The sequence below is a fragment of the Podarcis tiliguerta genome (assembly GCF_965153285.1).
Source record: "Podarcis tiliguerta genome assembly, chromosome: 11".
NCBI classification, from domain to species: domain Eukaryota; kingdom Metazoa; phylum Chordata; class Lepidosauria; order Squamata; family Lacertidae; genus Podarcis; species Podarcis tiliguerta.
Genome location: NC_139544.1, coordinates 41,241,350 through 41,266,243, shown reverse-complemented (window position 1 = coordinate 41,266,243; position 24,894 = coordinate 41,241,350). Strand labels below are relative to the sequence as shown.

General features: G+C 41.1%; 1 protein-coding gene across 2 annotated transcripts in view; it reads right to left on the bottom strand.

Moving 5' to 3' along the window:
• The window catches only part of PLPP1 (phospholipid phosphatase 1), an 84,858-nt gene extending 62,696 nt beyond the window's left edge, over positions 1–22,162 (bottom strand). The window contains exons 1-2 of one of the 2 annotated variants that reach the window (XM_083404522.1): positions 21,654–22,162; positions 50–204 (exon numbers count right to left, since the gene is read on the bottom strand). In XM_083404522.1, the coding sequence (XP_083260648.1) occupies positions 50–204; positions 21,654–21,711 (213 nt within the window). In that variant the 5' untranslated portion in view covers positions 21,712–22,162. The remainder of the gene's footprint in view (positions 1–49; positions 205–21,653) is intronic. The other variant, XM_083404523.1, reaches the window with a different exon arrangement.
• Positions 22,163–24,894: the final 2,732 nt, after the last annotated feature.

The following is a 24,894-nucleotide window of genomic DNA, read 5'->3' as shown; positions in this document are numbered from 1 at the left end:
CTCTCAGCACACACTTCAGACTCTCCCCACACAGCTGCCAGCTACTTACAGAGGAAATGGGCAGTGTGAACCCCACTGCGTAGAGGACAGTGGATGTGATGGTACTGTCATGGAACGGATACTTGATGCTGTCATCATTACAGAAAAAGCCCCTCTGATACGGCTTTATTTTTGCCAAGTTTAGAACAGCAAGGGGTAAGCCAGCTGTTGGGGGAAGGGAAAAAAAGATACACAGTTAAATATTTATCTACACGTATTATCAAGCATGGACGAAACTGCTAAGCAACATGCAAAACTCAAGAGTGTAGCGTATTCAGTATCATGCAGTGCACACAAACTGCCTAGACTTCAAAGCCCCATTTGCCTATCTGTCCCATAGATACCAGCAACCAGGCCTGCCAACTGCAGAAGTGAGAATAGCGCAGAGTTCAGACACCAGAATGATGCTTTCCACATAAGGCAAGTTATGAGGCAAATTATTTAGCTGCTATGTTTATTTGGATTGATAACGTGGGAATGGAAATAATCAAAAGGGAAAGAATTTGAAACTTGGACAGAATATAAATAAGAACTGGAACGACTGCAAGGAATGTAGGGCTTATTTTTATGAGACAATGTTTTTTGAAGCCAGGAAAAAAGGGAAGAATTTTCTGAAAGCTTGATGAAGAACACTGGTTATTAATGAAGTTACAGAGTAGAAGGACAATTTGAACTAACTGTGTCTATTGAATCACTGTAGTATCCTAGCCAGTTATCACACATGATGAGCTCCTTGCACCCCAAGTATAGCAAGCTGGAAGGAAGAGGGAATCCTCTCTATAGTTGCACTACACCTTAGCGGTTCTCTGATATTCAGTATATATCAAGAGAAAACACTCTTCCCTGCTAGAGGGGGCATAGGGTTTCATGGGTTCTTCTTATTTTTATTGCTTACTCCTTGACATCAGTAACTGCTACAACTAAAAAAACCAAAACAAAATATTGTTGTATCCCAGTGAAATATTTTACAGGGAGATACACTGTGGATTGTTTTTTCCCCTTCACTTTTCCATATTGAGATGGGACTCGTGTATATACTCTCCAATTTAAATATTACATTCATCCCGACATGCGTATTTCAATGCAGGAACAACCCTCAGCCCCAAGCACACACAGACTGTACACATTCATGTCCACCTACATAAAGATTTTTATAATATTCTGAAATGCGGATTATGCTGGTTAGTACCCAAACTCCTCTGTAGTTTTAAATTTGCCTACCCTCAGTCTTTTTTGAAGAGCAAAAAAGAGGACACATTTGCTGACTTCTGCTTTTAACCATGGACTCTCATTTTACCTACCCATGAAAAAGGGGACATGTGGCAACCTTAAATAAATTGTTGTTTTTAAATTGTCTGGATGGGGATGTAGTGTGAAAAATCTAGTCTTGAGGGATCAAGTGTTGGAAGATGGTACTCAGCTCTTCTGATAGTTTGCAGCCCTATGATCACTGATGTTTGAGTTGTAACTTTTAAGAAGAGGTAATTAGAGACCTATTTAAGGCCCCTATTTGGCCTATAGCTTTGACAATGAAAGGGTGGTCAAGGCTCCTCTCAGCAGTGACAGTAGCTGTGACTCTCAAGAAGGCAGAGCTGCAGGCACAGGAATAGAAGCATGGTGTCTGTGTCATTCTTAATATATTTGTCACACTAAGGAAGACTGCTTGGAGAAACCCAGACCTTGGTAGGCCCATTGCTCACCTCGTTCCATGGCAGATTTGCCTGGTTAGTGAAGCTCAGCTTGAGAAGTTTAGCCCACTTCTTATCATTCATTACACCTTTTAGAATTTCCAGGTTAAAAACATGAAAGGGGGCCCTGTATTTGTTATGCTGAGGATTATTCCTCCCCCTCTCCCAGTATCTTTTTGTGGCATACCTTGTGGTATTCTAACTTCTAGCATCTCAGATGTACAGCGAGCCTCAGGATGTAGAGGCACTAATCCCCATGCCTTCCTGGCTCTCATAACTGAATGTATAAATGTCCTACATTGACGTTAGAGGATCAGCCTGTGCTGTTATGTGTTGTGTTCACGTCAGCCTCTGCTATTTATTATCCAAATGCAACTTAACATTTGATGACTGCTTGAACCAGACTCTAATCTCAAGGTAAATTCCAAAATGAGAAAAAGAATTTACTAAAGGGCCCAAAGCAAAAAGAGATGTACAAAAAAGGTCTCCTCCAACTTTTTTTTAAAGTGAGGAATAACCCTAACCAACATTTTTTAAAAAAATGTGAATAGTAGTGAGGTAAGTGAGGTAAAACCCTCTCTCCATAGGACATTACTTCTTCAGTCTCTTTGCTCTCCCCATCCCCCTTCCCCACAATCACAACCACACATTTACAGGATACCACAGTGAAACCATCACTTCCGCAGCAAAGCTGCTTACCATTCATTATCCAGAGACAGAATCCCAGGATTAGCACTACTGCAAATGTCATACGAACCACAGAAATAAAAACCATTCTTGCTTTTTGGTTCAAGATTACGTCAAAAGCCTACATGACCCACGGAAGCCAGTGTCGTGCAGTGGTTAGAGTGCTGAACTAAGACCAGGGAGACCCAAGTTCTCCACACTTAGCCATGAAGCTCCCTGAGTGACCTCGGGTTAGTCACCATCTTTCATCTTTATTTACCTCACAGGGCTATTCTTAAAGGTAGAATTTGGGTGGAGAAAGCACTTACACTCCCTTGAAAGGAAAGGGTAAATAAATTATCGCAGGCCTTCAGCACCTTGCCATGTAATATATGGGGAGTATTACTCCTAAGAGTAAAACTTCTGATTACCCCTGATTATAATGAGATTAGATTATCCCTGGTTATAATTAGTTGGGCGGGCTACAGAATAGTAAGGAATACCAGCAGAAAGGGAATGGGGGTTATTGGGTTATTTTGGTTTTCAATTTTATTGTGCATTTGGTGTTTTATATTGTGATTTTATGTTGTAAACGCCCTGAGAACTGCGGGTAAAGGGCAGTATACTAATTTAATGAGTAAAAATAATAAAATAGCCTTCTGCTCATGCAACTGTACATTTTGATCGAAACACCAACCTTTTTAAAAAAATAATAATCCTAGATAACCATTTCTGCGAGCAGAGTGGAGGGATAAAGGGTCTGAGAGTAAAAGAAGACAGGTCAGGGTGCCAAAGCAGTGTGGATGAAATGAACAGAGGCGAACCTGCAGCTTACCAGAACTTTAAGAACGGAAAGTCGTGGATGTGGCAAACTCAAAGCAATTCTCATAACATTAACATGGAAAGCAGCCCATGTCAAGTCTTAAGCATAATGGTATCTCATTTTATCCAGCAACTTATTTAGCAGTTTTTGAGGGGTGGAGAGAGAACCAAGTTAGTAAAAGAAATAATCTTACACAAGTGTTTGTTATTTTACCTTGGCTTAGAATATGAATCTTCACCTATACCAATTCCTGGATAGTTTAAAAAATAAAATGTTCTCTGTGTCCTTTCAAGCATTGGTTCAAAGCTACTCTAATTATAGCTGTAACTACCTAGAAGTACAGGATCTGGCAGCATGATTCACACTCTAATCCAAGCTTAGATTTAACACTATTTTTGCTGAATGACTTCTGCAGATTTACAACCTGAACCTGCTTATATTTACTCAGAAGGAGTTCCGACAGGGTTAGATGTGGCTTACTTCTCACGTGAACATAGGACTGCAGCCCCATGAATGCATACAGTGCCACTAACTTGGCTTATCTGCAAGTGCTCCATTTTAATTGCCTTATGGGTTAGTATAGTCAGTGTTCATTCAGGGAAAAGTGAACAACCTGAATTTGCTATTTGATGGACATGCACACAAATTGTTACAGGTTTATTCAAAACATGGCACCGTTTTTGAATATGTATACTCAGCCTCTCACTATGCCAATTGCTCCACAGATGCTCCACATTTAATTTCCACAACACCCTTACCAGTCAACTCAAAGTTCTGTTGAATGATGTCCCAACACTCCTTGCCAAACTGCCCCTGCCAGGGTTCCTAGCTTTTCGCAACCATTTTTTCCACTGTCTTCCAAGGGCAAAAAGTACTTTCTGCTACAACAGCAAAAACTCAGTAATGAGGATGTCTGGTTTCTAATAAGCATACATGGCAAGTTTAGAAATGTTAACAGTAGTCTATAAAATTAGATAGGGAGGAGAACTTGATTCGCCCAAGGCAATTCAGAAAAGAAATAATGCCAAGGTGACAAAGGAGGGACAAGACTCTGGCTACCATTCAAGTCTGTGCAAGATAACAATTCTAACTTGGGTAGTATTAAAACATTTTTGTTTTTACCACACTCACTCATTTTATGGTTGGCAGTAAGCCTTTATCAGGAGTATTTTGCCTTGCAATGTTCCTTCTCAAGGGTAACCCCTTCTCTTGTACTTTCATTTTTAGCAGCCTTGGAAAGTTCCCCCTTCATATTTGGCTAAATTACAGAATAGAAACCAGGGTCGTTGACAGTCACGGAGAAAGATTCACTCAGGAGAGAATAATTATACCAATTCTGTAAGTAGGATCCTGCATATGAAAACACACTGACAGATATATTAACTTGCGGAATTCATTGCCACAAGATGATGGCCACTAGCTTTAATGGCTATAAAACCATCAAAGGCAATTAACCATGACAGCTAAATGAAACCTTCATATAGGGAAACAGAATGCTTCTCTTTGCAATACTACATACTGGGTCAAAGAGAGTGCTGGTTATCGTCTTTGTGATCTCTATTTATTAGCTGGCTCCCTAATGGAAACCAAATGATGACTGAAGGATATCTGATCCAGCTAGACTGTTCTTCTCAGGTGTAACAAAAGCTCTATTGAAGTCATTGGGTTCAAGTGTTTAACATTGTGCTTGTGTCCCATTAATTTCCATGGGACTCAGACACACCTTCAATTTTAACAGATTATTGCAAATATGTCAAGGCCCATGGGAATTGTTTGTTAATTGTTTAAAAGATTTCTATACTACCCTTCAGCACAGCTTCCAGGGCAACACACAAAAAGAAAAGAAAATGCAAATAAAACATTGCCTCAAAACATACACCTCAAAATAACTATTTGATCATGTCCCGTCCCCCCCGGTAAATGGAAGGAGGAAATGTTGGGAGAAATATGAATAGCAGAGCCTCCAAGTGTCCCTATTTTCCAGGGACATCCCTGATTTAGAGAAGCTGTCCTGGTTTCTGATTTGATCCCGGAATGTCCCAGTTTTCCTTAGGATGTCCCTATTTTCTTTGGAGCAATGTTGGAGGGTATGGAGCTATCTGACCCCTGAGCTGTTTAAAGGCAATCCTGTATGGGGGAGTTTTAAAATGTTTTATTGTGGTTTTTATATATGTTGGAAATTGCCCAGAGTGGCTGAGGCAACCCAGCAAGATATGTGTGGTATAAATAGTAAAATCATCATTATGGAGTGAGGTGTCCCTATTCTCATCAGAGAAATGTTGGAAGTTATAGAATAGAGTGTCCCTCAGGGTCTCAGGCAGTCTTTCCTGCGAATGCGGAGACTGAACCATGAAGATGGGAGTGAGCCTGGAGTGCTCAGCAGATAACAAATGAAAACAAACAAACAGGCCTAAACCATAGTTTACCTGCTGTAAATCTGCAAGTCCCTAACTGTTGGTTGCAAAACCATAGCTGGTGTGATGCGTGAACTGAAGAACTGCATATTGCAGCCTCTCTACATTACCTACTTAGCAGGCAACTAGTATTGTCATTTGCACCTCTACTGTTCCATGCCAGTTCAAAAACCTTAAAATATCAGTACAAGCCTGCGCCTCCCCAAATAGCCACTTCAGAAGCTTGAGGGACCATCTGGAACAGGGGTTGAATGGGACATGAGGAGCAATGGGACGGGGAATCAGGAGAATTCAGCAGGGCTGCTTTGTGCACATGGAAGTGCCTTTCGACTATCAGAAAACATCTCTGGATGCAAGCCAATGAATTACTAGAAGGTGCGCCTTATTTGCCCCTCCTAAATTACCAAATAAAAAGCCTATCTTGCATTAGGAAAATAGAACTGCTAAAGGAGCTTGGTGAGACAGGTCCTATAAATTGAACATTGCTCACTTTCAACAATATGCAGCTAGAAGCAGCAGCAATTACAAACAAGTCATTGCAAGTTCTAGTGTGTCCTATATTAGCATTCATAACATTTCAGAAATATGAACTGGGAGTGGCTGTGGAGCTTTTAAAAATAAAGATCATATGAGGTACTGGAAACAAGAGAACACTGATCAGGGAGAGAATGAATCTTGACCTTGTTTACCATTTAAAAAAAAGGAAAGATACAATATCACTTAAGTGAAGAAAGGGGAACCTAATGTGGCCCTCCAGGCCTTTCTGTCTGGCCCTTTGGACTCTCCACAGGCCACACTCCTTAAAGGAGGTTGTGGTGTCAGTCAAAGCAAATTGGGTTAAAGTAGAGCTTTCCAAACTTTTCATGTTGGTGGCACAGTTTTTAGACATGCATCATTTTGTGAAACAAGTAATTCAGTTTTACTAGCAAACCAGAGGTTAAGCTAACCCCTTTCTAGCCCTGGGAGGCGTGCAGGAAGTGTTCATGCGACACACCTACACACTGTATTGCAACACACAGTTTGGAAGGCTCTGGGTTAAAGGGACTATACCCTGGCTAGGTGGAGTGCTGTATCTTAGCCACTCCAACACGCAACAAGAGAGAAGAATCACAAATGCAAGATGCTGCACCAACTTTACCATTTTTCCTCCACAAAGCCAAAGAAACTATTTCTCCTCTCACTTACGTTAACAATATAATTATATTTAATTGGAATTGGTGGCTCTGTTCTATCAATGAATTTTAAGTCAGTTGGAGCTAAAATGAATTTAGGGATAAGGAATGAAGTGGGGGCAGGAAGAAGAGGGCACCGTTTGGATTTTAAGGAGCAGAGGATGCTATGGCAATGTGAGAAGTAGACGTGGTAGATGAAAGGGAGCCAGATATCTGTGCTCCCTCTCCATTTTGTAGGCACCCAAATTTCAAGGTGCTTTTTGTGAATGTTAGCTCAACTAATGGGAAGTTGTTAACTTCTTGCTGCATTACTGAAACATGGCTGGAAAGCAAATGTGTGTCCAGACAGCTCTCAGTCTCTCTACATGGTGTCAAGGACTAGAGATAAGCCTTGGATTCTGCTGCTGTACCACCTGCCCTGCTGAGTAACAATCTCCTTGTCTGAGCTTTACAGAGGGAGTCTCAGAGGTGGTGCTGGCTGCTTTTCAGCTTGCGCCAGTTGGTGATGTGAGAGAGTTGAGAATTAAGGCCTATCATCTACCTATGGATCCTTACTCTACCTATTAAAATCTGCCAGGTTAGGGCTTATCACCTTTACCTTGGTGGCAGTTCATGCTTCTCTGAAAGAGAGTGCAATGCTTACTGATCTCAGAGGAACAATGGTTAGACACCTGTTCCAAAAAATGCAAATGTGGACCCTCTGGTTATTAATAACTATTAGCCAGTATCTCACGTTCCACTCTTCAATAAGATAGTGGAAAGAGTGGTTTCATGGTTCCAGGTGTTTCTCTAAGATACTGATTGTTTAGTTCAATTCTAATCTGTTTTCCAGCCTAATTTGGGGGCATTTGTTATCCTCATTATGGAACTCCCTCCCACAGGAAGTGCTCTTTGCTCTTTCATTAGTGGCTTTTAAAGAAATTGGCTGCATTACATTCACTTTTAACCTATTTGAGGCTGGTCCAGGCTTTAAAAAGTAATTTATTCACTGCTGCTATATGGGGAGATCTATTTTCCTGCTGATTTTTAGCCTAAGTTATGTCTACATATTTGTGTTTTATTGTTTTATTAAGTGAACCACCCTGAGAGGGTCACACAGTCCTGAAAAGCCCTATAAAATACCTTAATATACATAAATAAAAATTATCACAATCCTTTTCAAAGCACCAAATGACAAGATTAAAAATAAATTACAGAATTAAAACTTCTGGAATTATATCCAACACAAATGTGAACTTTCGGTCAATTAACACCAGTTTATCTAACCACAGCATTCGCTAGCCAAAAAGCCAAGCATTTCAGTTGGGAGAATTGGACACAATTGTCCTGGCTTAGAAGCCTTTAGGGAAGGAAACACAAGCAGGGCGGGGGAACCAAAAGGAAATCCTCAGTTCTGAAAGTTAAAGTCCACAGGAAAAGGAGTGCCAACATGTTAATATCCAAAGGTGAAAAATGTGCTTCCCTTGGCAAAAATATGCCTGGTTTTTTAATTAATCGGTTTACATTAGGAAAATATTCCAGCTAAGATTGAAGTTTTTATAAGCTCTGGAAAAGCACCACACACAGCAAAAATAGCCCAACCATGCCCGATTAGCATAACAAGATGTTCTGTTAACATAACATGATGTCCCTCAACGATCTCTTGCATATGCAGCAAATACAAAAGCCAACTTCATAGCTGAAACCACCACATTGATCCATGCTATATTTTTTCTGTCATGATACTGATTAACAGTTGGCATTTCAATATGAAATCAGCTCACATTTCCGCTTTTAACCACAGAGGAAAGTACAAAGGGTGCACAGGGAGTATTCCTGAATTTAAGAGAATTTGCATGCAGCTATGTGGCTTTCTAGCAGGAAGCTTGGTATCCTTTGCCATAGAAAAGAGCTACTGCAGAACACAGACAGAAGCCATAAATGCTATCTGGCAGGAACAGCATCGGGCTCTAGCAATAGAGCCCCCTCCAACTTTGCTCACAGATTCAAGCATTTTCTTTTGTTTTGAATAGATACAAAGAGAGCTTTGGTTTCAGAAATATTTTCCTGGTAAACAGTATTCTGTAGCTCAAATCACTAAAGGAAGCAAGAAGTTAGATTACAGCAGTAGCACAGCAGAGGCAATCAAAAACCAAACATAAGAAGGTTGTGAACAGATATTTTTCTAAAAAAAAGGTGATCACAGCTAATTAATTGTTGGATTTAAATAAATTGCATATTGCAGCTTTCTTAATAAAGGGTTTTTTTTTTACATACTGAAGCATGCACACAGTAATGTTAATAAAGCCATCTTTCATATTTTCTTTCATTCTCAGATATAACACACCAGAAACAAAATAATCTCAAAAATAATAATCATGTGTGTTCTCAGTACCATCAATTAAAGCTATCCTTCACAAAATTTTCATTTTTAAGTGGTTAATTGCTTTATCTGTAGGTTAAAATAGCAATCCTGAATTATGAGGTTTTATTACAATCACATGGTACATAAACACTGTGAAATAATAAATATACAATCTTAGCATTGTTTCCCAACTGCACAACAGGACTTCTCCCAAAATCTTGCATTTGCATGTATAAGGGCACTAAAATAAAAAGTAGTCTCACGATATTTCCACTAGTAGTAGTAGTTGGCAGAGACAATGGAGTACATCTCCAAGGGTGAAGTCAAACTGCTGTGTTAGCTGCACTGAAGTGACATCCCCAGGGCACAAACCTGGGCAGTGTGTATAGAGGTCCTGGGCTGCCCAGGCGACAAGAACCCCCGCATGACCTCACTGATGTGGTCCAAGAAAAGCAGAGCAAGAAATTTGCCGAAGTTGCCAAAAGGAGGCATACAAGGCACCATCCAACCATCTTAGGGACTCCACTCCAGCTTTGTCTAGGGTTTACTCCTTAGCACTTCTTCCAGCAGTAGAGGTTTCCTTCTCCTAGATAAGCTACCTTCCCAAGGTTGATGAGCCCTTTCCACTAGTGCAATTTTAATTATTCCACATTCTAATTTGATTGAATTACATGGTTCTTTGATTAAATATTTATTGGGTATCTCTGTAGGTTTCTTTGCAAACCACTTAGATTGCTTTTACTAAGTACTACAGTATATGCAACAAAAATTAATCAAATCATTGGTTTCACCAGCAGACCTATTGTATTGGTTTCTTTCTCAATGCTGTGCAACACAGGAATGCATCACTAGCATAAGGGCCTTTGAGTCAGCGGACTGACAGCACTGGATACAACTCTTGGATTGGGCCCCAGTGCAAATAAATAAGTTACTACCTAAGTACTGTGTGAATAAAACAAGTATGGGGGGCCTCTGGTCTTCCACATGTTGCTGAACTACACAACTCCCAACACCCTTGGCCACTGGCCATGTTTGCTGGGATTGACAGGAGTTGTAATACAGCAACAGTGCAATGCCAAAGGTTCCCCACACCTGGAACAGAAGTTTTTGCCTTTATAAGACATCAGACCACTAATCTATTCAGTCCAGTATTATCTACCAAGCTTTGCAGCAGGTCTCAAAGTTCACAGAAAGCAACTCTTCCTTACTCTCCAACCAGATACCTTTTTCTTCAAGATGATACATGTTGAACCTAGGACTTACATGTCCAAGCCACCCTCTCAATGCAATAGCTCAGAGGGTCAGCCCACTTCCCCCCCTATTCCAACCATCACAGGTCTGTTTGCTTAAAATTACTTTGATCTTGTGTACTTTCACCATGGCTATTTAAAGTCTTATCAACTGTGCAAAGAAAATAAATAAAAGGGCAGGATAGTAAAACAAAGCTTCATAAGGCAGCTTCAGAGAAGGCTGCCTCTAGATTATATAGAACATTTTATGGCAGAACATCCCATGGCAGAAAAACCAATGCAAAAATCAGTTACAGAATTCCAGATACTCTGGAGTGGGTAAATATTTTTTACAAATACTGGAGAAGGAGAGCATCCCTTTACAAAGCACTTCAGAATCAGTCACACATCATGGTTTCATCTGGAGTACAGCTATAAATGAGGCCTTTTAAAAAGCACATTTCATTTTATGCTAGACAATTTAATCTTCACACTGGAAAGTTTAACGGATTGTCACTAGGTTTATTAAGCAACACTTTATGTTGACAAGCAAGTATTAGGCATACTTTCTCACATGAGAAAGACTTCTTTTTATAATCTAGTATTTTTCTATTCCATATAAAGCCCGTAAAATCAGTTAATTATTTAAAACATGTCTCCACCCTAAACTGGTGCACAGACACTGAATGAAAAAGAAAAAGAAACTGGTAGCTGTGCCAGTCCATCAGAGAAAATCCAAAGCAAACAGGAGTGTAGTATCTTTTAAAGCATCACAAAAATCACAAAATACTGAACAACTACTGAAAAGCTGAACTTGAAAGCTTGTGCACTACTTTGTAACATTTTGATGGTACCTAATGGAAAGTATTACACTACTGTCACTTTTGCGTAAGCAGAAGTAAAAGGGAGTGAATGACCATGAACTTTGTACACAACATCTGAGTTACAGGAAGAACATTCAAATACCTCTCCTTTCAATAGGCCTGTGGGAGTGGGTAACTGGGGACAGACAAACTAATAGCCATTCATAACCACATTATTGTACAGCATAAGCCAGAGTTGGCACAATACTGAACTAGACTAGACTATCACCTCATACTACATGAAGAGCACCGTGAAACAAAAGTACTAAACATAAAGCCCTTCTGGATATAATGGGAACCATCCCTTCCCTTGGCACACTGGAGTTTCCATAGCATGCAAGACTGGAAACATTTCCAGAACTTACTTTAAAACCATGTCATTTTTATATTGTGGGACATAAACCAAATTGCAATGTATGTTTTAAGTAATAAAATATTTTAATAGAATATATATAGGTGCTCATATTTCTAAGGTAGCAAAGAGCTCCAGTAATGGGCATCCTAAAATGTGTGTGTGTGCGTGCGCGCACACACACACGTTTTAACAAATGTGAAGGGCAGTTTGGGATTTTTCTTGGGTGGAAAACTAACCCTTCATCCTTTCCAGCAAAATGTGAGAATAACCATTATAAAATTTTCTTTTTTAAAAAAGCCACAGCTCTGGCCAAAGCAAATGCAAGGAGCTCTTGAAGGGAGAACCATCTCCTGTAGAATAAAAATCTTTCTGTATTTTAAAGGACATGGCAATTCTCCTTGAGAAGCTTCATTTTTGAAGTTACGCTGTAAGTGTGAATATACGCTAAGCAATAAGTTCCTATGTAACAATCCAAACCATCATTTCATGGAGTATGGAAAATTCCCTAAAAAACATTTGACTATGCCAGTCAAAGTACCCTTTAATTTTTGCAACAAGTGTGGAAGATGGAGGCTTCGTCCAGGTTTTCTCTTACTTTTCAAAAAGCCCATTCACAGGCCCACTCAGTGCACTGGATCTGGGCGTGCCGGGGATGCTCTTTCTCTCCCCCACCCCACACACCTGCTAACTGCAGGGTGGCTCCAAAGGTTTGATTATATATGATTTTCATGTATATGGAATTGGGCTTGATGCATAGATGAGGGATTACTGTCAATCTTTGCTGTCAGCTTATCTAACTGATCTAATATAGTAGCAAATACTAGTATAATCATAAGGACTCTGCTCAGGACAGTACAACTATATTTTATGAGAGTTAACTGCAGCCGTTTGGCAACACATGTAGCTAAACTACTACAGGCCTGCTCATGCAGAAAATCCTATCAATTATAGGTCAATTAAAGAGTCAAGGGGCATTTTGGAGTTTTATTTTTTTCACAGTAATACCACCTTGAGACTCATTCAATCATTCCCAAGAAGAGACACACCCACTAAATACAAAGATGACAAAAGCTGTTGCTTCCAAGGTAAAGTCAGGAGATTCCCAGATGGTCCAAGGATGCACTATCAGTATTACAAGAAAACATAACAGAAGCAACCAGTTTGTGAGGTCTTATTAGACACACACGAATACAAAGCATGGCATTAGGCTTATCAGAGAACTATTTAAATCACAGTTTTCTCTAAACCATTGAAATCTGGAATAGGCACAAGTTATTTCTGATTTTATTCATATTTTAAGAGCATATACTAAGAAGACTATACAAAGCAGACAAAATTGTTCCATACAGTGTTTCTTATTTACTGTCTCCTAATTCACAGACCCAAACATACCACTTAACTGTCAAATGCCAGTTTAATTGCACTAAACTAAATCAACCAACATAAAGTGTTCTATCACACAATTCATCAGTTTGTCACATCACTTGATGGTCATTGTTTAAATTGGTTTAAAACGCCCATTTGGTTTTACTTGTAAACATACAACATTAGTTACTGGGTTTTAAATGTTCACTACATATTCAAAGTTTATTCCACCAATATGTTTTGGCATCAAGAGTCATCCAGATTTGGTCCATATGGGAAAAATTGGGGGAAGGGGGGAAATATCATTGTTTTTATTGCTATTTATTTATTGTTTTACACTTTTTAACACACGCGCAAATACAAAGAAAGTTTCATATGGTTGAAATAATTGCTGTCAAGAGAAAAATGCCAGACTGCATGATAACAGATTTGGGTATATAAAACTATGCAAGAGGCAAAGCAATTTCTATACTTCCACACGGTCAAGCCAATTGAAAATATGTTCCTTAGCCAACCAATTGTAAAAGTGCTTCTCATCAACAACTCTGAGAACATGTTTCAGTTGCCCTTACCTCCAGCTCTTCTCCAAGCCATATTTATGGGCTGTTTCTCCATAAAAGGTACAAATTTGTCTATAGAACAACTGGACTGTCTAGCACAGCAATCTGAGTATCTACACAAAAAGCCAGAACAGATGCACCAGTTGTTAAGTCCTTAACAATTTAATGCATGAGTTACAGATGGGAATAAAAGCTACAAACCCCTCAAGTATAGTTGTACAACTTCCTATTAGATAGAAAACTGTTATAATTAATTGGTGGTAAGATAGGCTTTGATGACTTCAGGCTAAACTGTCTTATTGCCCTGCTTTCAAAAGAAATCAACTAGTGTGATGCCCAAAACCAACTATGGCTTAGTAAAACCATAGTTTGGTTTCTTTCACTTCCTCTGCAGCAAACAGAATTATGATGAAGGTTAACTGCCTCTGGGCCTGGGTATGGTAGACTGCCATTATGCTACACAATGATAGCGCTTCCCAGTGCTGTTCTTGGCAGCAAGAGTATCACAGGCATGACCAACCACTGAGAAACTATGCCAGACCAAGGGGATTGTTTGCAATTTAAGCCTTTCTGCTTTGTTCCACAATAAAATGTGATCTTTTAATACCTTGGGGAACTTAGGGAATATTTACAACAATATTTTGAAAGTAAGCCTTTCCAATTTAAGATCACTCCCCATCTTTAAAAAACTGTACAACAATCACCAACACATTTACCAAGAAGCTTTCCCATTGACTTCAGTCCATTGAAAGCATGTTTATGATATCTTCTGTATCAAGAATGCATCCTACAAACAATGGCTGCCTAAAGCTTTAGACAGCAGAAGAATGACAAGGCACATGGGCAACAGCACAATTAGTTTGCCACCTTTATTAGGCATGCAAAAAGGTAAAGGTAAAGGTACCCCTGCCCGTATGGGCCAGTCGTGTCCGACTCTAGGGTTGTGCGCCCATCTCACTTAAGAGGCCGGGGGCCAGCGCTGTCTGGAGACCCTTCCGGGTCATGTGGCCAGCGTGACGAAGCTGCTCTGGCGAGCCGGCACCAGCGCAGCACACGGAAACGCCATTTACCTTCCCGCTATAAAGCGGTACCTATTTATCTACTTGCACTTAGGGGTGCTTTCAAACTGCTAGGTGGGCAGGAGCTGGGACCGAAAGACGGGAGCTCACCCAGCTGCGGGGATTCGAACTGCCGACCATGCGATTGGCAAGCCCTAGGCGCTGAGGTTTTACCCTCAGCGCCACCCGTGTCCCACTATTAGGCATGTACCTTATGTCTTAAGTGCTGTCATTTCCCCCCAGCATTTAAACGTAACATTTCTGTGTGTTACGTATCTGTCAGAAGAAACCCTGTCAGAAGAGAAATGGCAATCTTTTATACGGTCCATTTATGCTCTGCTTTCTGACCCAAAAGAGAGAATTTCTTAGAAGCCTTAGGAACTGCTGGCAGTGCCATCAGCTTCTACACCTAGAAATCTAGAGTTCTACTACTAGAAATCTAGAGTTCTGTCATCTGGTGTATCTATAAAGGCTCAGAGAGAAAAGAAAGCAACATTTTCTGCCTCAGAAGTCTATTATCCCTGTGATGGTATGATAAGTGGTATTACAGAGAACCTTGGGACTCACAGTGAACAAAGAGAGTGGTAATACTCAAGCAATGCAGACTGGTCTACAGGCCCACAGAGAACTGGTCATGGTAAAAAGGTAAAGGGCCCCTGGAAAGTTAAGTCCAGTCAAAAGCAGCTATGGGGTGTGGCACTCATCTCGTTCCAGGTCAAAGGAGTGGACATTTATCCGCAGACAGCTTTCCGGGTCATGTGGCCATCATGACTAAACCACTTCTAGCACAGTGGGACACCGTGATGAGTGCCAGAGTGCACGGAAACACCATTTACCTTCCCACCGCAGCAGTACCTATTTATCTACATGCACTGGTATGCTTTCGGACTGCTACATTGGCAGGAGCACAGAGAACTGGAGCAATCTCAGATCTGTATTGAAGCTGTAACCTTCTACCTGCAGAGAAAAGAAGTCAAATGACTGGAGGATCAAACTAACTAAAAGTAATGTTTATGTCAGAGACATATACTACGCATTGCTCTTGTTCAGATGAAGGAAGGAAATCACTTTTTGTTGCAGTGCTGGGGAGTGGAAATGCAGCAGAAAGTGGGGGCAACTAAATTTTGCTACCTCCTGCTTTTTTGCCACAATTTTAAATGGGAAGGGGCATACACACTTAACACACTATGGGAGAAGTTACGGGGGGCGGGAGGCAGAATAAGGGAAACAACTAGCTGGAAAAGGATTAGATGCCCCTCCCCACTGCTTCTCCTTTACTGTACCCCCTGAAAGGGTAATCAGGCAGCAGTAACACACATTTGATTACAACCTGTTTTTTGGGCCCCATCAGCAGTATTCCACAATACAACACCAGACATGTCTACTCAGAAGTCCCATTGATCTCAGTATGACTTACTTCCAAGTGAATGGGTATAGGACCGCAGCCTTAGTCACCCTGCAGCAGCATTTTTACAGAAAGTAGGCAAGCAAACCTGAAGTGCAGTGGAACTTAAATTACTCACAGCTTTGGAAGCAAACATCATAATTAAAGCCAAATGTAAATTAAACACCAGAATTGTTTCATCAGCTGCATTAGGAAAGCAGTAATTTAGAGTCATTGACAGGAAATAGTAAAAATGTATTTCCTCATTGCACCTAGAGCCAAGTGTTTCTACAGGGTAGAACTATAGCCCCAATTGCTAAATATAGTGTGAGTCTTTGGATTTTCTAGAAAATGGCACATAGGATTATTCTACTTGTATCTTTCAAAATCCTGGATTCTTAACTTCCCTACTGAACAACATATGTAACATGGGACTTCAGCTACAAATAAATACGGTCTTTCAACAATAAATTAAGAGCTTATAATTCTTAGCATTTTGAATGTTCAAGACACTTCACACTGTTGTTGGCACCTGTCTGTCTTGAGAGACAATGGAGTGCATCTTCTCTGTGAAGCAGAGGCCTGGGCTCTGTGTACAGAAGTCCTAGGTTACCCAGACACCAAGATGCCCCCCTCTCTCTGCCTTGCTAATGTGGTACTAAACAAAGCAAAGCAATACATTTGGCACCAGCTTGGCTACAGAAGTTGCCGGAAGGAGGCGTACAAGACATCCAACCGCCTTAAAAACTCTACTCCGGATTACTGTAGAGTTTACTCTTAGCCTTTTCTTCTCCCAAAGATGTCCCACAAGGCAGCAGATAACACACTTTGCATGCGCTTTGAATAATCCAAAGGGCCAGACTTCAAGGTAGAGATACTGAAGCTGATCAAACAGCTTTCCTAACACATGGCCCTAATGGGTGATATCCACACAAATGCTATTAGCCACTTCCATATGTTCAAAATTAAGAACATACCATTTAAAAACACAGAATAAGCAGCATCGATCAGAATAAGCAGCACTGATTTTTTTTACTCAGACCAGGGGTAATCAAAAGGCAATTCAGCATGTGCTGGTAGATCTAAGGGTTTCTGAGTCCCAGTATTATTTTTTATTAAAAAAACCACCCACAACAACTAAAAGGCTTTCCCCCATAAATATATGTCCACACACACAACACAACACAACCCATTAGCTAGCGCTTGGCTGTGATTGGTGGATCTTGAAAGTTCTAGTAAAAACAAACAGACACAGAGAGAAGAAAGACACAGACACAGCACATCCTGCAAACCTGAAATCTGCCAGTACCTGACCCAGGGAACAAGCTCAAACAACTAAGGCATATTTGGGGGGAAATCTCCAAAAAGGAAAATATATTGTGATTGGGTGTTGGGTGACAGAATATGAAAATGGAGCACAACCCACCAGAATATTTTTTGGCCAAACGTCTCCTTTAACTTAGAACTACACAAAATAAAAGCAATCCTACCATAATCAGTTTTTAATTGGAGTAATTCCTGGTGGAGCCTGCCCTACGTTACTTCTACTTACCAAAGGTAAGAGTACACTTAAAATCTGAGATTGCAATACAAAATATCATCAATGTTTAAAGACTGAGGCTAACACAAAAGTGAACTCCAAACCTGTAGAACGCAAAAATCCCTAAGTGATTTAACCAATCCTGTCTTTTAAAATCTTTCCTTTTGGACTGCTGTGCAAAGCACTCCAACAGAAACCAACCACAGATCTCCCACTGGTTTCACCCTATCAGATTCCTGCTGGCAGCAGCCAAAATATAAAGAGCCTGGCAGACAAGCAACAAGAATTTCATGCACACCTACAAGCTACTACATGAAAGCCATGCCACAGGGCGACTGGCAACTATGAGGACCAGGATGCAGGATGAGGTAGGTCTTTGGTCTGATTCAACGAACACTTATTATTATGCTCTTTGTCTCTTACCACTCTCTTGAATTAACATCATAACCACTCTTGTAAAAAACAACAACAAAAAGCCTTCAGTATTCTTGAGCACACAGAAATAGGTATCCTGCTATTTCATGTCTCTGAAAGTAATGTAAGAAGCAGGTCAGGTATTAGACCCATAGCTAGGCTATTTATATCCAGCCCTTAATCTGAATATCTCAGGGCAGGGTAACACCAAATTCAGCCAAATAACCCTATCAGCATCAATAAAATCACAAAAGAAGGTAAAAATTCAATTTTTAAAGATCAGAAATCCAAATATATCAGGTTTTAAGCTCAGACTGAAATAACAGCAATGAATATTCTAGCAAGATTTCATAAAGCAAAGAGTTCCAAGGCAGGGGAACCACCTCAAGTCAGCTCCAGTTATAAAGCTCCCACAAGCAGGACGATAAGGAGAGCAACCCTGGTAAATTAGGACTATATAGGGAGAAGTTCTTTTTCAAGTATTTAGATACCAAACCATTCAGGGCTTTATGAGTCATCTGTAACACCTTAAAATTGAGACTGGGAATGTATTGGCAGCCTGTGCAAATCTTTTAAAAACAGATGTGGGAACTCCACTCAGAAGCCAAGCCACTTCATTTTGCACTACTTGGAGTTTCCAGGTCATCTTCAAGAACAGCCCCAAGTAGACAGCATTATAGTAATCCAAATGAGACATTATTAACAGCAGGGATTATTGTGGCCAGAGTATCCCTATGCAGAAACAGCCATAGCTGGTGGAAAGCATTCCATGCTGCTGCTGCAATGTGGTGTCACATGGTAGAATCCAACAGTGCACGAGCACACACACTCCCAACCTACACACTTGTTCTTTCAAGCAGAGAGCAGCACTGTCAAGAACAGGTCATTCACATAATTCCTGGAGCCAAGAACCACCAATCTAAAGCATCTGTATTATCAGGATTCTGTTTTAATTTATACACCCTCAACCAACCCATTACAATGATCAGAGACTACTAGTCCAGCACCTACATGACCTCACCTGATTCTGATGACAAAAAGAAATACAGCTGGGTGTCACCTGTATAGTGGTGCCACCCAATATGAGCTACCATTTCACTTCTTAAGACATGAGAGATAATCTACAGCACTTTAACCACTTATGATGCTTGAAACAGAATGATGCAAGATACAACTGACATCATCGCTTGAGATATAATTATCAAATCACCCACCGTAACCTCAAGTATACATGGGTAAATTATTAATTTTGTTGCAATATAATCCCTTGGAATCTCAGGTTTGCAGCTTGCAAATAACTACTGTATTACCTTCTGCCCACTCTTTGCTGCTGGGGCTTCTCTTTGGCTATATTTGGGGAAATGCAATCTTCGTTATCACAAACCCTGGTCCATATTTTCCATGTTTTCCAGTTCTGGTTTGCTAGCTCATCAGAAGCCATTGCTTATGCCCTGCCAACAATTGTTCAACTTGCTTAAACATGGCTTGACATATCTGAATTGAGCTTCTGGAAGTATCAACTATTTCATCCAAATGTTGAACGCCACACATGAACTCTCCCTTTTTCAGTTAAATGGTCATCCATGAATTATACACTGTATTCAAGTAAGGTGCATGTACTAAAAAAAAAAAAAAAGATGCTGCATGCATCCTTTTTTTATTCAGATGCATTAGCTGGCAGATATAAAACCAGTTCCAGAAACTTTTCTCAAGTGGGAGAAATGTATATTATTATTACTATAAAGCATTTGTATAGCACTTAATTCAAGAAGCTTCACATATACATGAACTTGAAAGTATTACAGTAACCCTGTAAGGTAGGTCAATATAAAAAAGATGGAGATCTGAGATTGAATTTTTATTTAGAAGATTTATAAACCACTCCCTAAGTGGTGTACAAACTAGCCTTAAACCAGCTACTGGGTTCATGGTAAAAACCAAGGCCTTTCAAATGCATAACCACTAGCAATATAATTTATTAGCAAAAGAAAGAAACCTGCATGGATTTTATAACAGCATGCCACAAACAGGATACTAGTTTCCTGTTCACTCCTCTTTGCAGGTTTTTCGTTTACAGTATTCAGAGGTACAGATTTTTCTCATATATTCTCCCATGCAGAAAAATGGTCACACTGAAATTGGCCTGTTGCCTCTTTGCTGCCTGCTGTCAGAACTGGAAAGGATTTCAAATAGATAAGGTAAGACATAGCTCAAGATCTTATGTTAACTTTGACAGAAGACAATTGCACAGAAATTCCCTCATTCTTTCAATTAAAATGCCAGAATAGACACAGCAAGAAGTTCCCTCACTCTCTTCTTGCATTGTGACAAATTTTCAATTACTGTAGTTTAATCTGTATGTTTAGAATTGGTCAAACTGCCAGTACTCATCAACTATAGATATCAGTCATCATTCCTAGTAATTGAATGATGAGTGTCTAGCAAACTAAGAGTACCACTCGCCAAGGTAAAGTCTCTAAACATTTAGCTATAAAGGCAATTGATAATTTAGTACCAAAATTACATTTAAGTCACAATCTTTATCATAACAAGGCTGTCTAAGGCCACACAACATAAAACTAATACAAAATGGTAAGAAATCTTACCATTCTTGAGAAAAGAAAACCTACACACTACTCACTTTTTTCCAGTTAGCTCTCTAATGGTTAGTCATTAACTCATTTGATCAGAAAAAGGGAAAATAATATTCAGAAAATAAAGCCTAGAAATGAGTGTTCACATCTTGTGACCGAAATCGAATCTTGTGACTTATTTCTTCACAGCTTGTAAGGATGACGAACAGCAGCTATAGAAAAGAATGCTGGACTCGGTTATCAAGCAAATCTGCATTTTTTTACATCAACAACCTGAACAACTGTTCAGGGCTATTCCTTTTTTTTAAAAAAAAATACAAGCCTGTCCAGATAGGAGGGAAATGATATCATCAGTTTTCCAGTAAACTTCAGCTACATGACAACAAACCCTACCAGCGCTGTCCTACCTACTATCAGTGTACAGAGGCAGGTTTCTTAATTTTCGGTGTACACCAGTGATTCAAACGAATTCTTACATCAGTCCACTCTACACAATCCTGCTATGGACAGAAGAAGCTGCAGTGACCAAGTTTCTTCAGGTGAGACAATTGGGGGTTGGGTTTGACCTGCGAATTTAGGTGAGTTTAGGGATGGAAGAAGCGGAGAAAAGAGCAGCGACAATAAAATGTGATGGCAAGCAGGGAAGATGGCAGAGCACATGGGGGAAGCAAGTACGGTGTTTGGAGCCCACTGCCCCACCGCCCTCTTTTTCCAACCCTTCCTCACAGCCTTGGCGGCGGGAGGTGGGAAAAGCGAAGTTTAGCCCCTTGACATGCAATGGAAGCCAAGCAGACCCGGACACACGTATCGCATATGTATGTACACACGGACCCATATTTCAAGCGCGTATTAAACGCGAGTTTTTTTTCCCTACCGCATATGAAACTGCACACACCGGATATCAATATAGGTACGGGATATATATGTACATATGCGAATGCTGCTCTCAGGCGTAGTTCGCGAAGCAGCTCGCAAAAAAGCAGCGCCCGCCCCGCGAAACAAGGGTGTTGTGTGGAGGGTGGGGGGACAGGAGAGGGAAAAGAAGCGCGTAGCGAAGGAGCATCCCCGGCGTCAAGCCCCCCTTTCCCCGCAGCCGCCTCCCTCCTCCCCTTTCCCCTCAGGGCGGCCGGCCGGCCGAGACGTACCCAGTATCAGGCACACCAAATCCAGCGCCACATAAGGGAGCCTCGTCTTGTCAAACATCGCGGCGGCGCCCGGGACTCCGTCTGGACCGCGCCGGGCTCACGAACAGCGGCAGGGACGCGGAGGCTGGGAGCCCGAGCTCAGCCGCATCCAGCCACAGGGCCGGCTGAGGCGACGAGGGAGGAAACGAGGAGGAGGAGGAGGAGGGGTGGCGGGTGTCACGGGGCACCCGCTCTCTCTCTCCCCAACGGCACCACAAAGCGCCTCCTGAGGCGCCGCCACTATTATGCGGCCCTCGCGGAGGACGGGCTGGTGCTTTAAGGGAGGGGAGGGGAGCGACGAAGGGAGGGAAGGCGGGGTTCGCGCAGGCTCCGCCCACACCGCCGGCTTGCTCCGGCTCGCGACGCCGCCGCCGCCGAGCAATTCTCTCCCACCCCCGTCATGCCCATCATCCTACCAATCTTTGCCCCTCCCAGTCGTTCTTGCCTTTCTTTTTCGTTGACTTCCGACGCGGCCAATCAAAGCTCTCTTTCCGACGTTTCAATTACGTTTCTCCAGGCCGCGCCTCCCACCAGGGGGATGGCAATCGCCCTTCATTTCCATCCCCCTCCGCGCTTCCAGATTTTCTCCTCACAGTTTGCCGGAAGCGGTCACGGGCATTTAAAGGAGGAGATGTGATTTTTGTTCTCTCACTCCCCACGCCTCGCCCTGTCTGTCAGTTCTTAAAAATACAAATGAAAGAAGTATTTTTTTAAAAAAAACAACAATAAAATTCAGGGGGGTAGTTTAAGTTTAATAAAAGTATGCAATGGGGAGATTGGACACGTGTTTTCCATTACATCTGTCTATAAAGCTACACTTTCATTAAATAAAACCCAACACGTACTGGGGAGTCCCAGCTGCAATGGATTGCAATGGGTCTTGGTCAGAAACGTTGACTCTGAATCACTGTAAAGCCCTGGAACTTACTAGCTGAACTTTTATATCTCAACCTATATTGTAATAAGGTTTGTTGAGATATAAAAGACACAAATTGCTCCGCTGAGATAGTGGGACAGCAGAAGAGTCCGAAATGTGTATGCAACTCTGAATTTTTTTATATATAACAAGAGGAATTATATTTCAAATGTGCTTTCAAATTCCAGGAAGTGCTGGCTCTCTGATTTTATTGTCTAAAACCTTATTGCAAAAGTGTGTGGGATGTGGAAATAAGTTGATTACCCATATTAAAATGTTCTGCAATCCATGCCTTGTCATCTTAATTATCTGTTTTGAATGCAAGAGATTGTAGTATGCAAATCAGTTATAAAACCAAGAGATCAGTGATGCACTCACTGATAATAACAGACCCAACACTGTACAATCTGGAAATACTGCATTTTAGCTGAAAGGAAGGCTGTTCCATACACACCAATTCAATGACCATATCAGGGGAACTATGTTTTTCCCTAAGGAAGGGTGTTGGTGTTGTTGCTGTGGTTGTTGTCAACATAAAAAAATGATATTTTGCCACAGAAATTTTACCCCCTTGCCCAGTTGAAACTTCCACTGCAATTGTTATACAGAATATGGTTATGTAACATATAGAATTGACTGCACACAGGACTTAACTTCTGAATATGTATTTGTATTGGAAGACAACACTGTGTTTGGTAACTGGTTTAAAATTTTAAATAAAATTATTAATAATAATAATAATAATCTCATTCTTCCCATTATTCTATATTTCTGAGTATGTATTTATTACTGGCATTTCAAAACTACCACTTAGTCCTTTGATGCTACAACACGGGTCAGCAAACTTTTTCAGCAGGGGTCGGTACACTGTCCCTCAGACCTTGTGGGGGGCCAGACTATATTGGGGGTGGGAATGAACGGATTCCTGTGCACACTATGCACACCAGGCAGGCCCCACAAATAACCCACAGATGCATTTTAAAAGGACACATTCCATGGAAGAGCACCAGGCAGGCCAGACAGTATTGTAGATGATAAAAATTAAAAATATTTTCTTACCTACACTGATGATAGTCATTGTTTGGATGGGCGGGGGGTCCTTGCCTGGGTTTGGTGCTGTGTTGTGGCCTGCTGGTCCTCCTGCTGCCAGCACCTCTTCCACGCTTCGGGGGTGGGATGGGGGCCCTCCTGCCAGCAGCGGAGGCCGGATCACCACCGCGCAGCCAGCAGGGAGGGCTCCTGCCTCTTCTCCCCACCCTCTCTCTTTTCCCTCCCTCCGTAAATCTCTCGCCCCCTCCCCCGCCATGGATGGTGCCTCTTTTCCCACCAGAGGTACCTCCACCTCCTTTTCCTCCTCCTGTACCTCCTAAAGGAGGACTTTGTGTGAAAACATGCGTCAGCTTCGCTCTTTTTTGTCTTTTTTTCCCAGGGAGCTCAGATAGCGGCCGGGCCGTGTTAACGACCCTCATGGGCCCAATCCGGCCCACGGGCCATACTTTGCTGACCCCTGTGCTACAACAAAACTACTCAATGCAACATTCTCAGCATTCAAGCATCATGTCCAAACTATTTCACCTTACAACCTCACCGACACTTACAAGAAATAGTTGAGCAATAGATTGTCAACCTACAAGGCAACAGAGCAATGTCAAACAGGATTTAGCAGACCGACAAGTTATCGAATTATAAACATTAAAGATTCCTTGTATTGTTTCCTGATCCTTCGAGTTCAGGATGACACAATAGAGAAATGGGTTAACAGTAAAAAGAATTTAACAACAACTACAGGTCTCCATGCAAATAAATAAATACATGCAAATAAAATTACAGAAATGATTGTTCAAGCACTTTCTACAAAGCCGAGTTTCTCTTCTGCCTCTCCTTATATGTGATATCTAAATGACTAGTCACTAGTGGGCCGTAGAACAAAATGTTGCAATGCACAGAACTCCCGCTCCTGCATCCAACTAAACCAGTCATTCCATTACCATTCCCCTCCACTTCTCCATTTTAATAAACCTGCTGATACTTCCACTCTTGTGCAAGGATGTTTTAGCTATACAGGCACTCAGATAATGAGTCAGTATCATGGCATACAATCTAGTGGACATTACAAGAATCACTTTGGATTGTAAAAAAATAATAATTAAGAAGTTTATGCAATGTGCATACTATTACGACAATAAGATCGCTGGAGTTAAACTATTAAATGCTTGCAATCTTTATTTCGATTCATGAGTTCTGGGTAACTACACTTAGTTCCAGGTAGATCAGTCTAATCACACT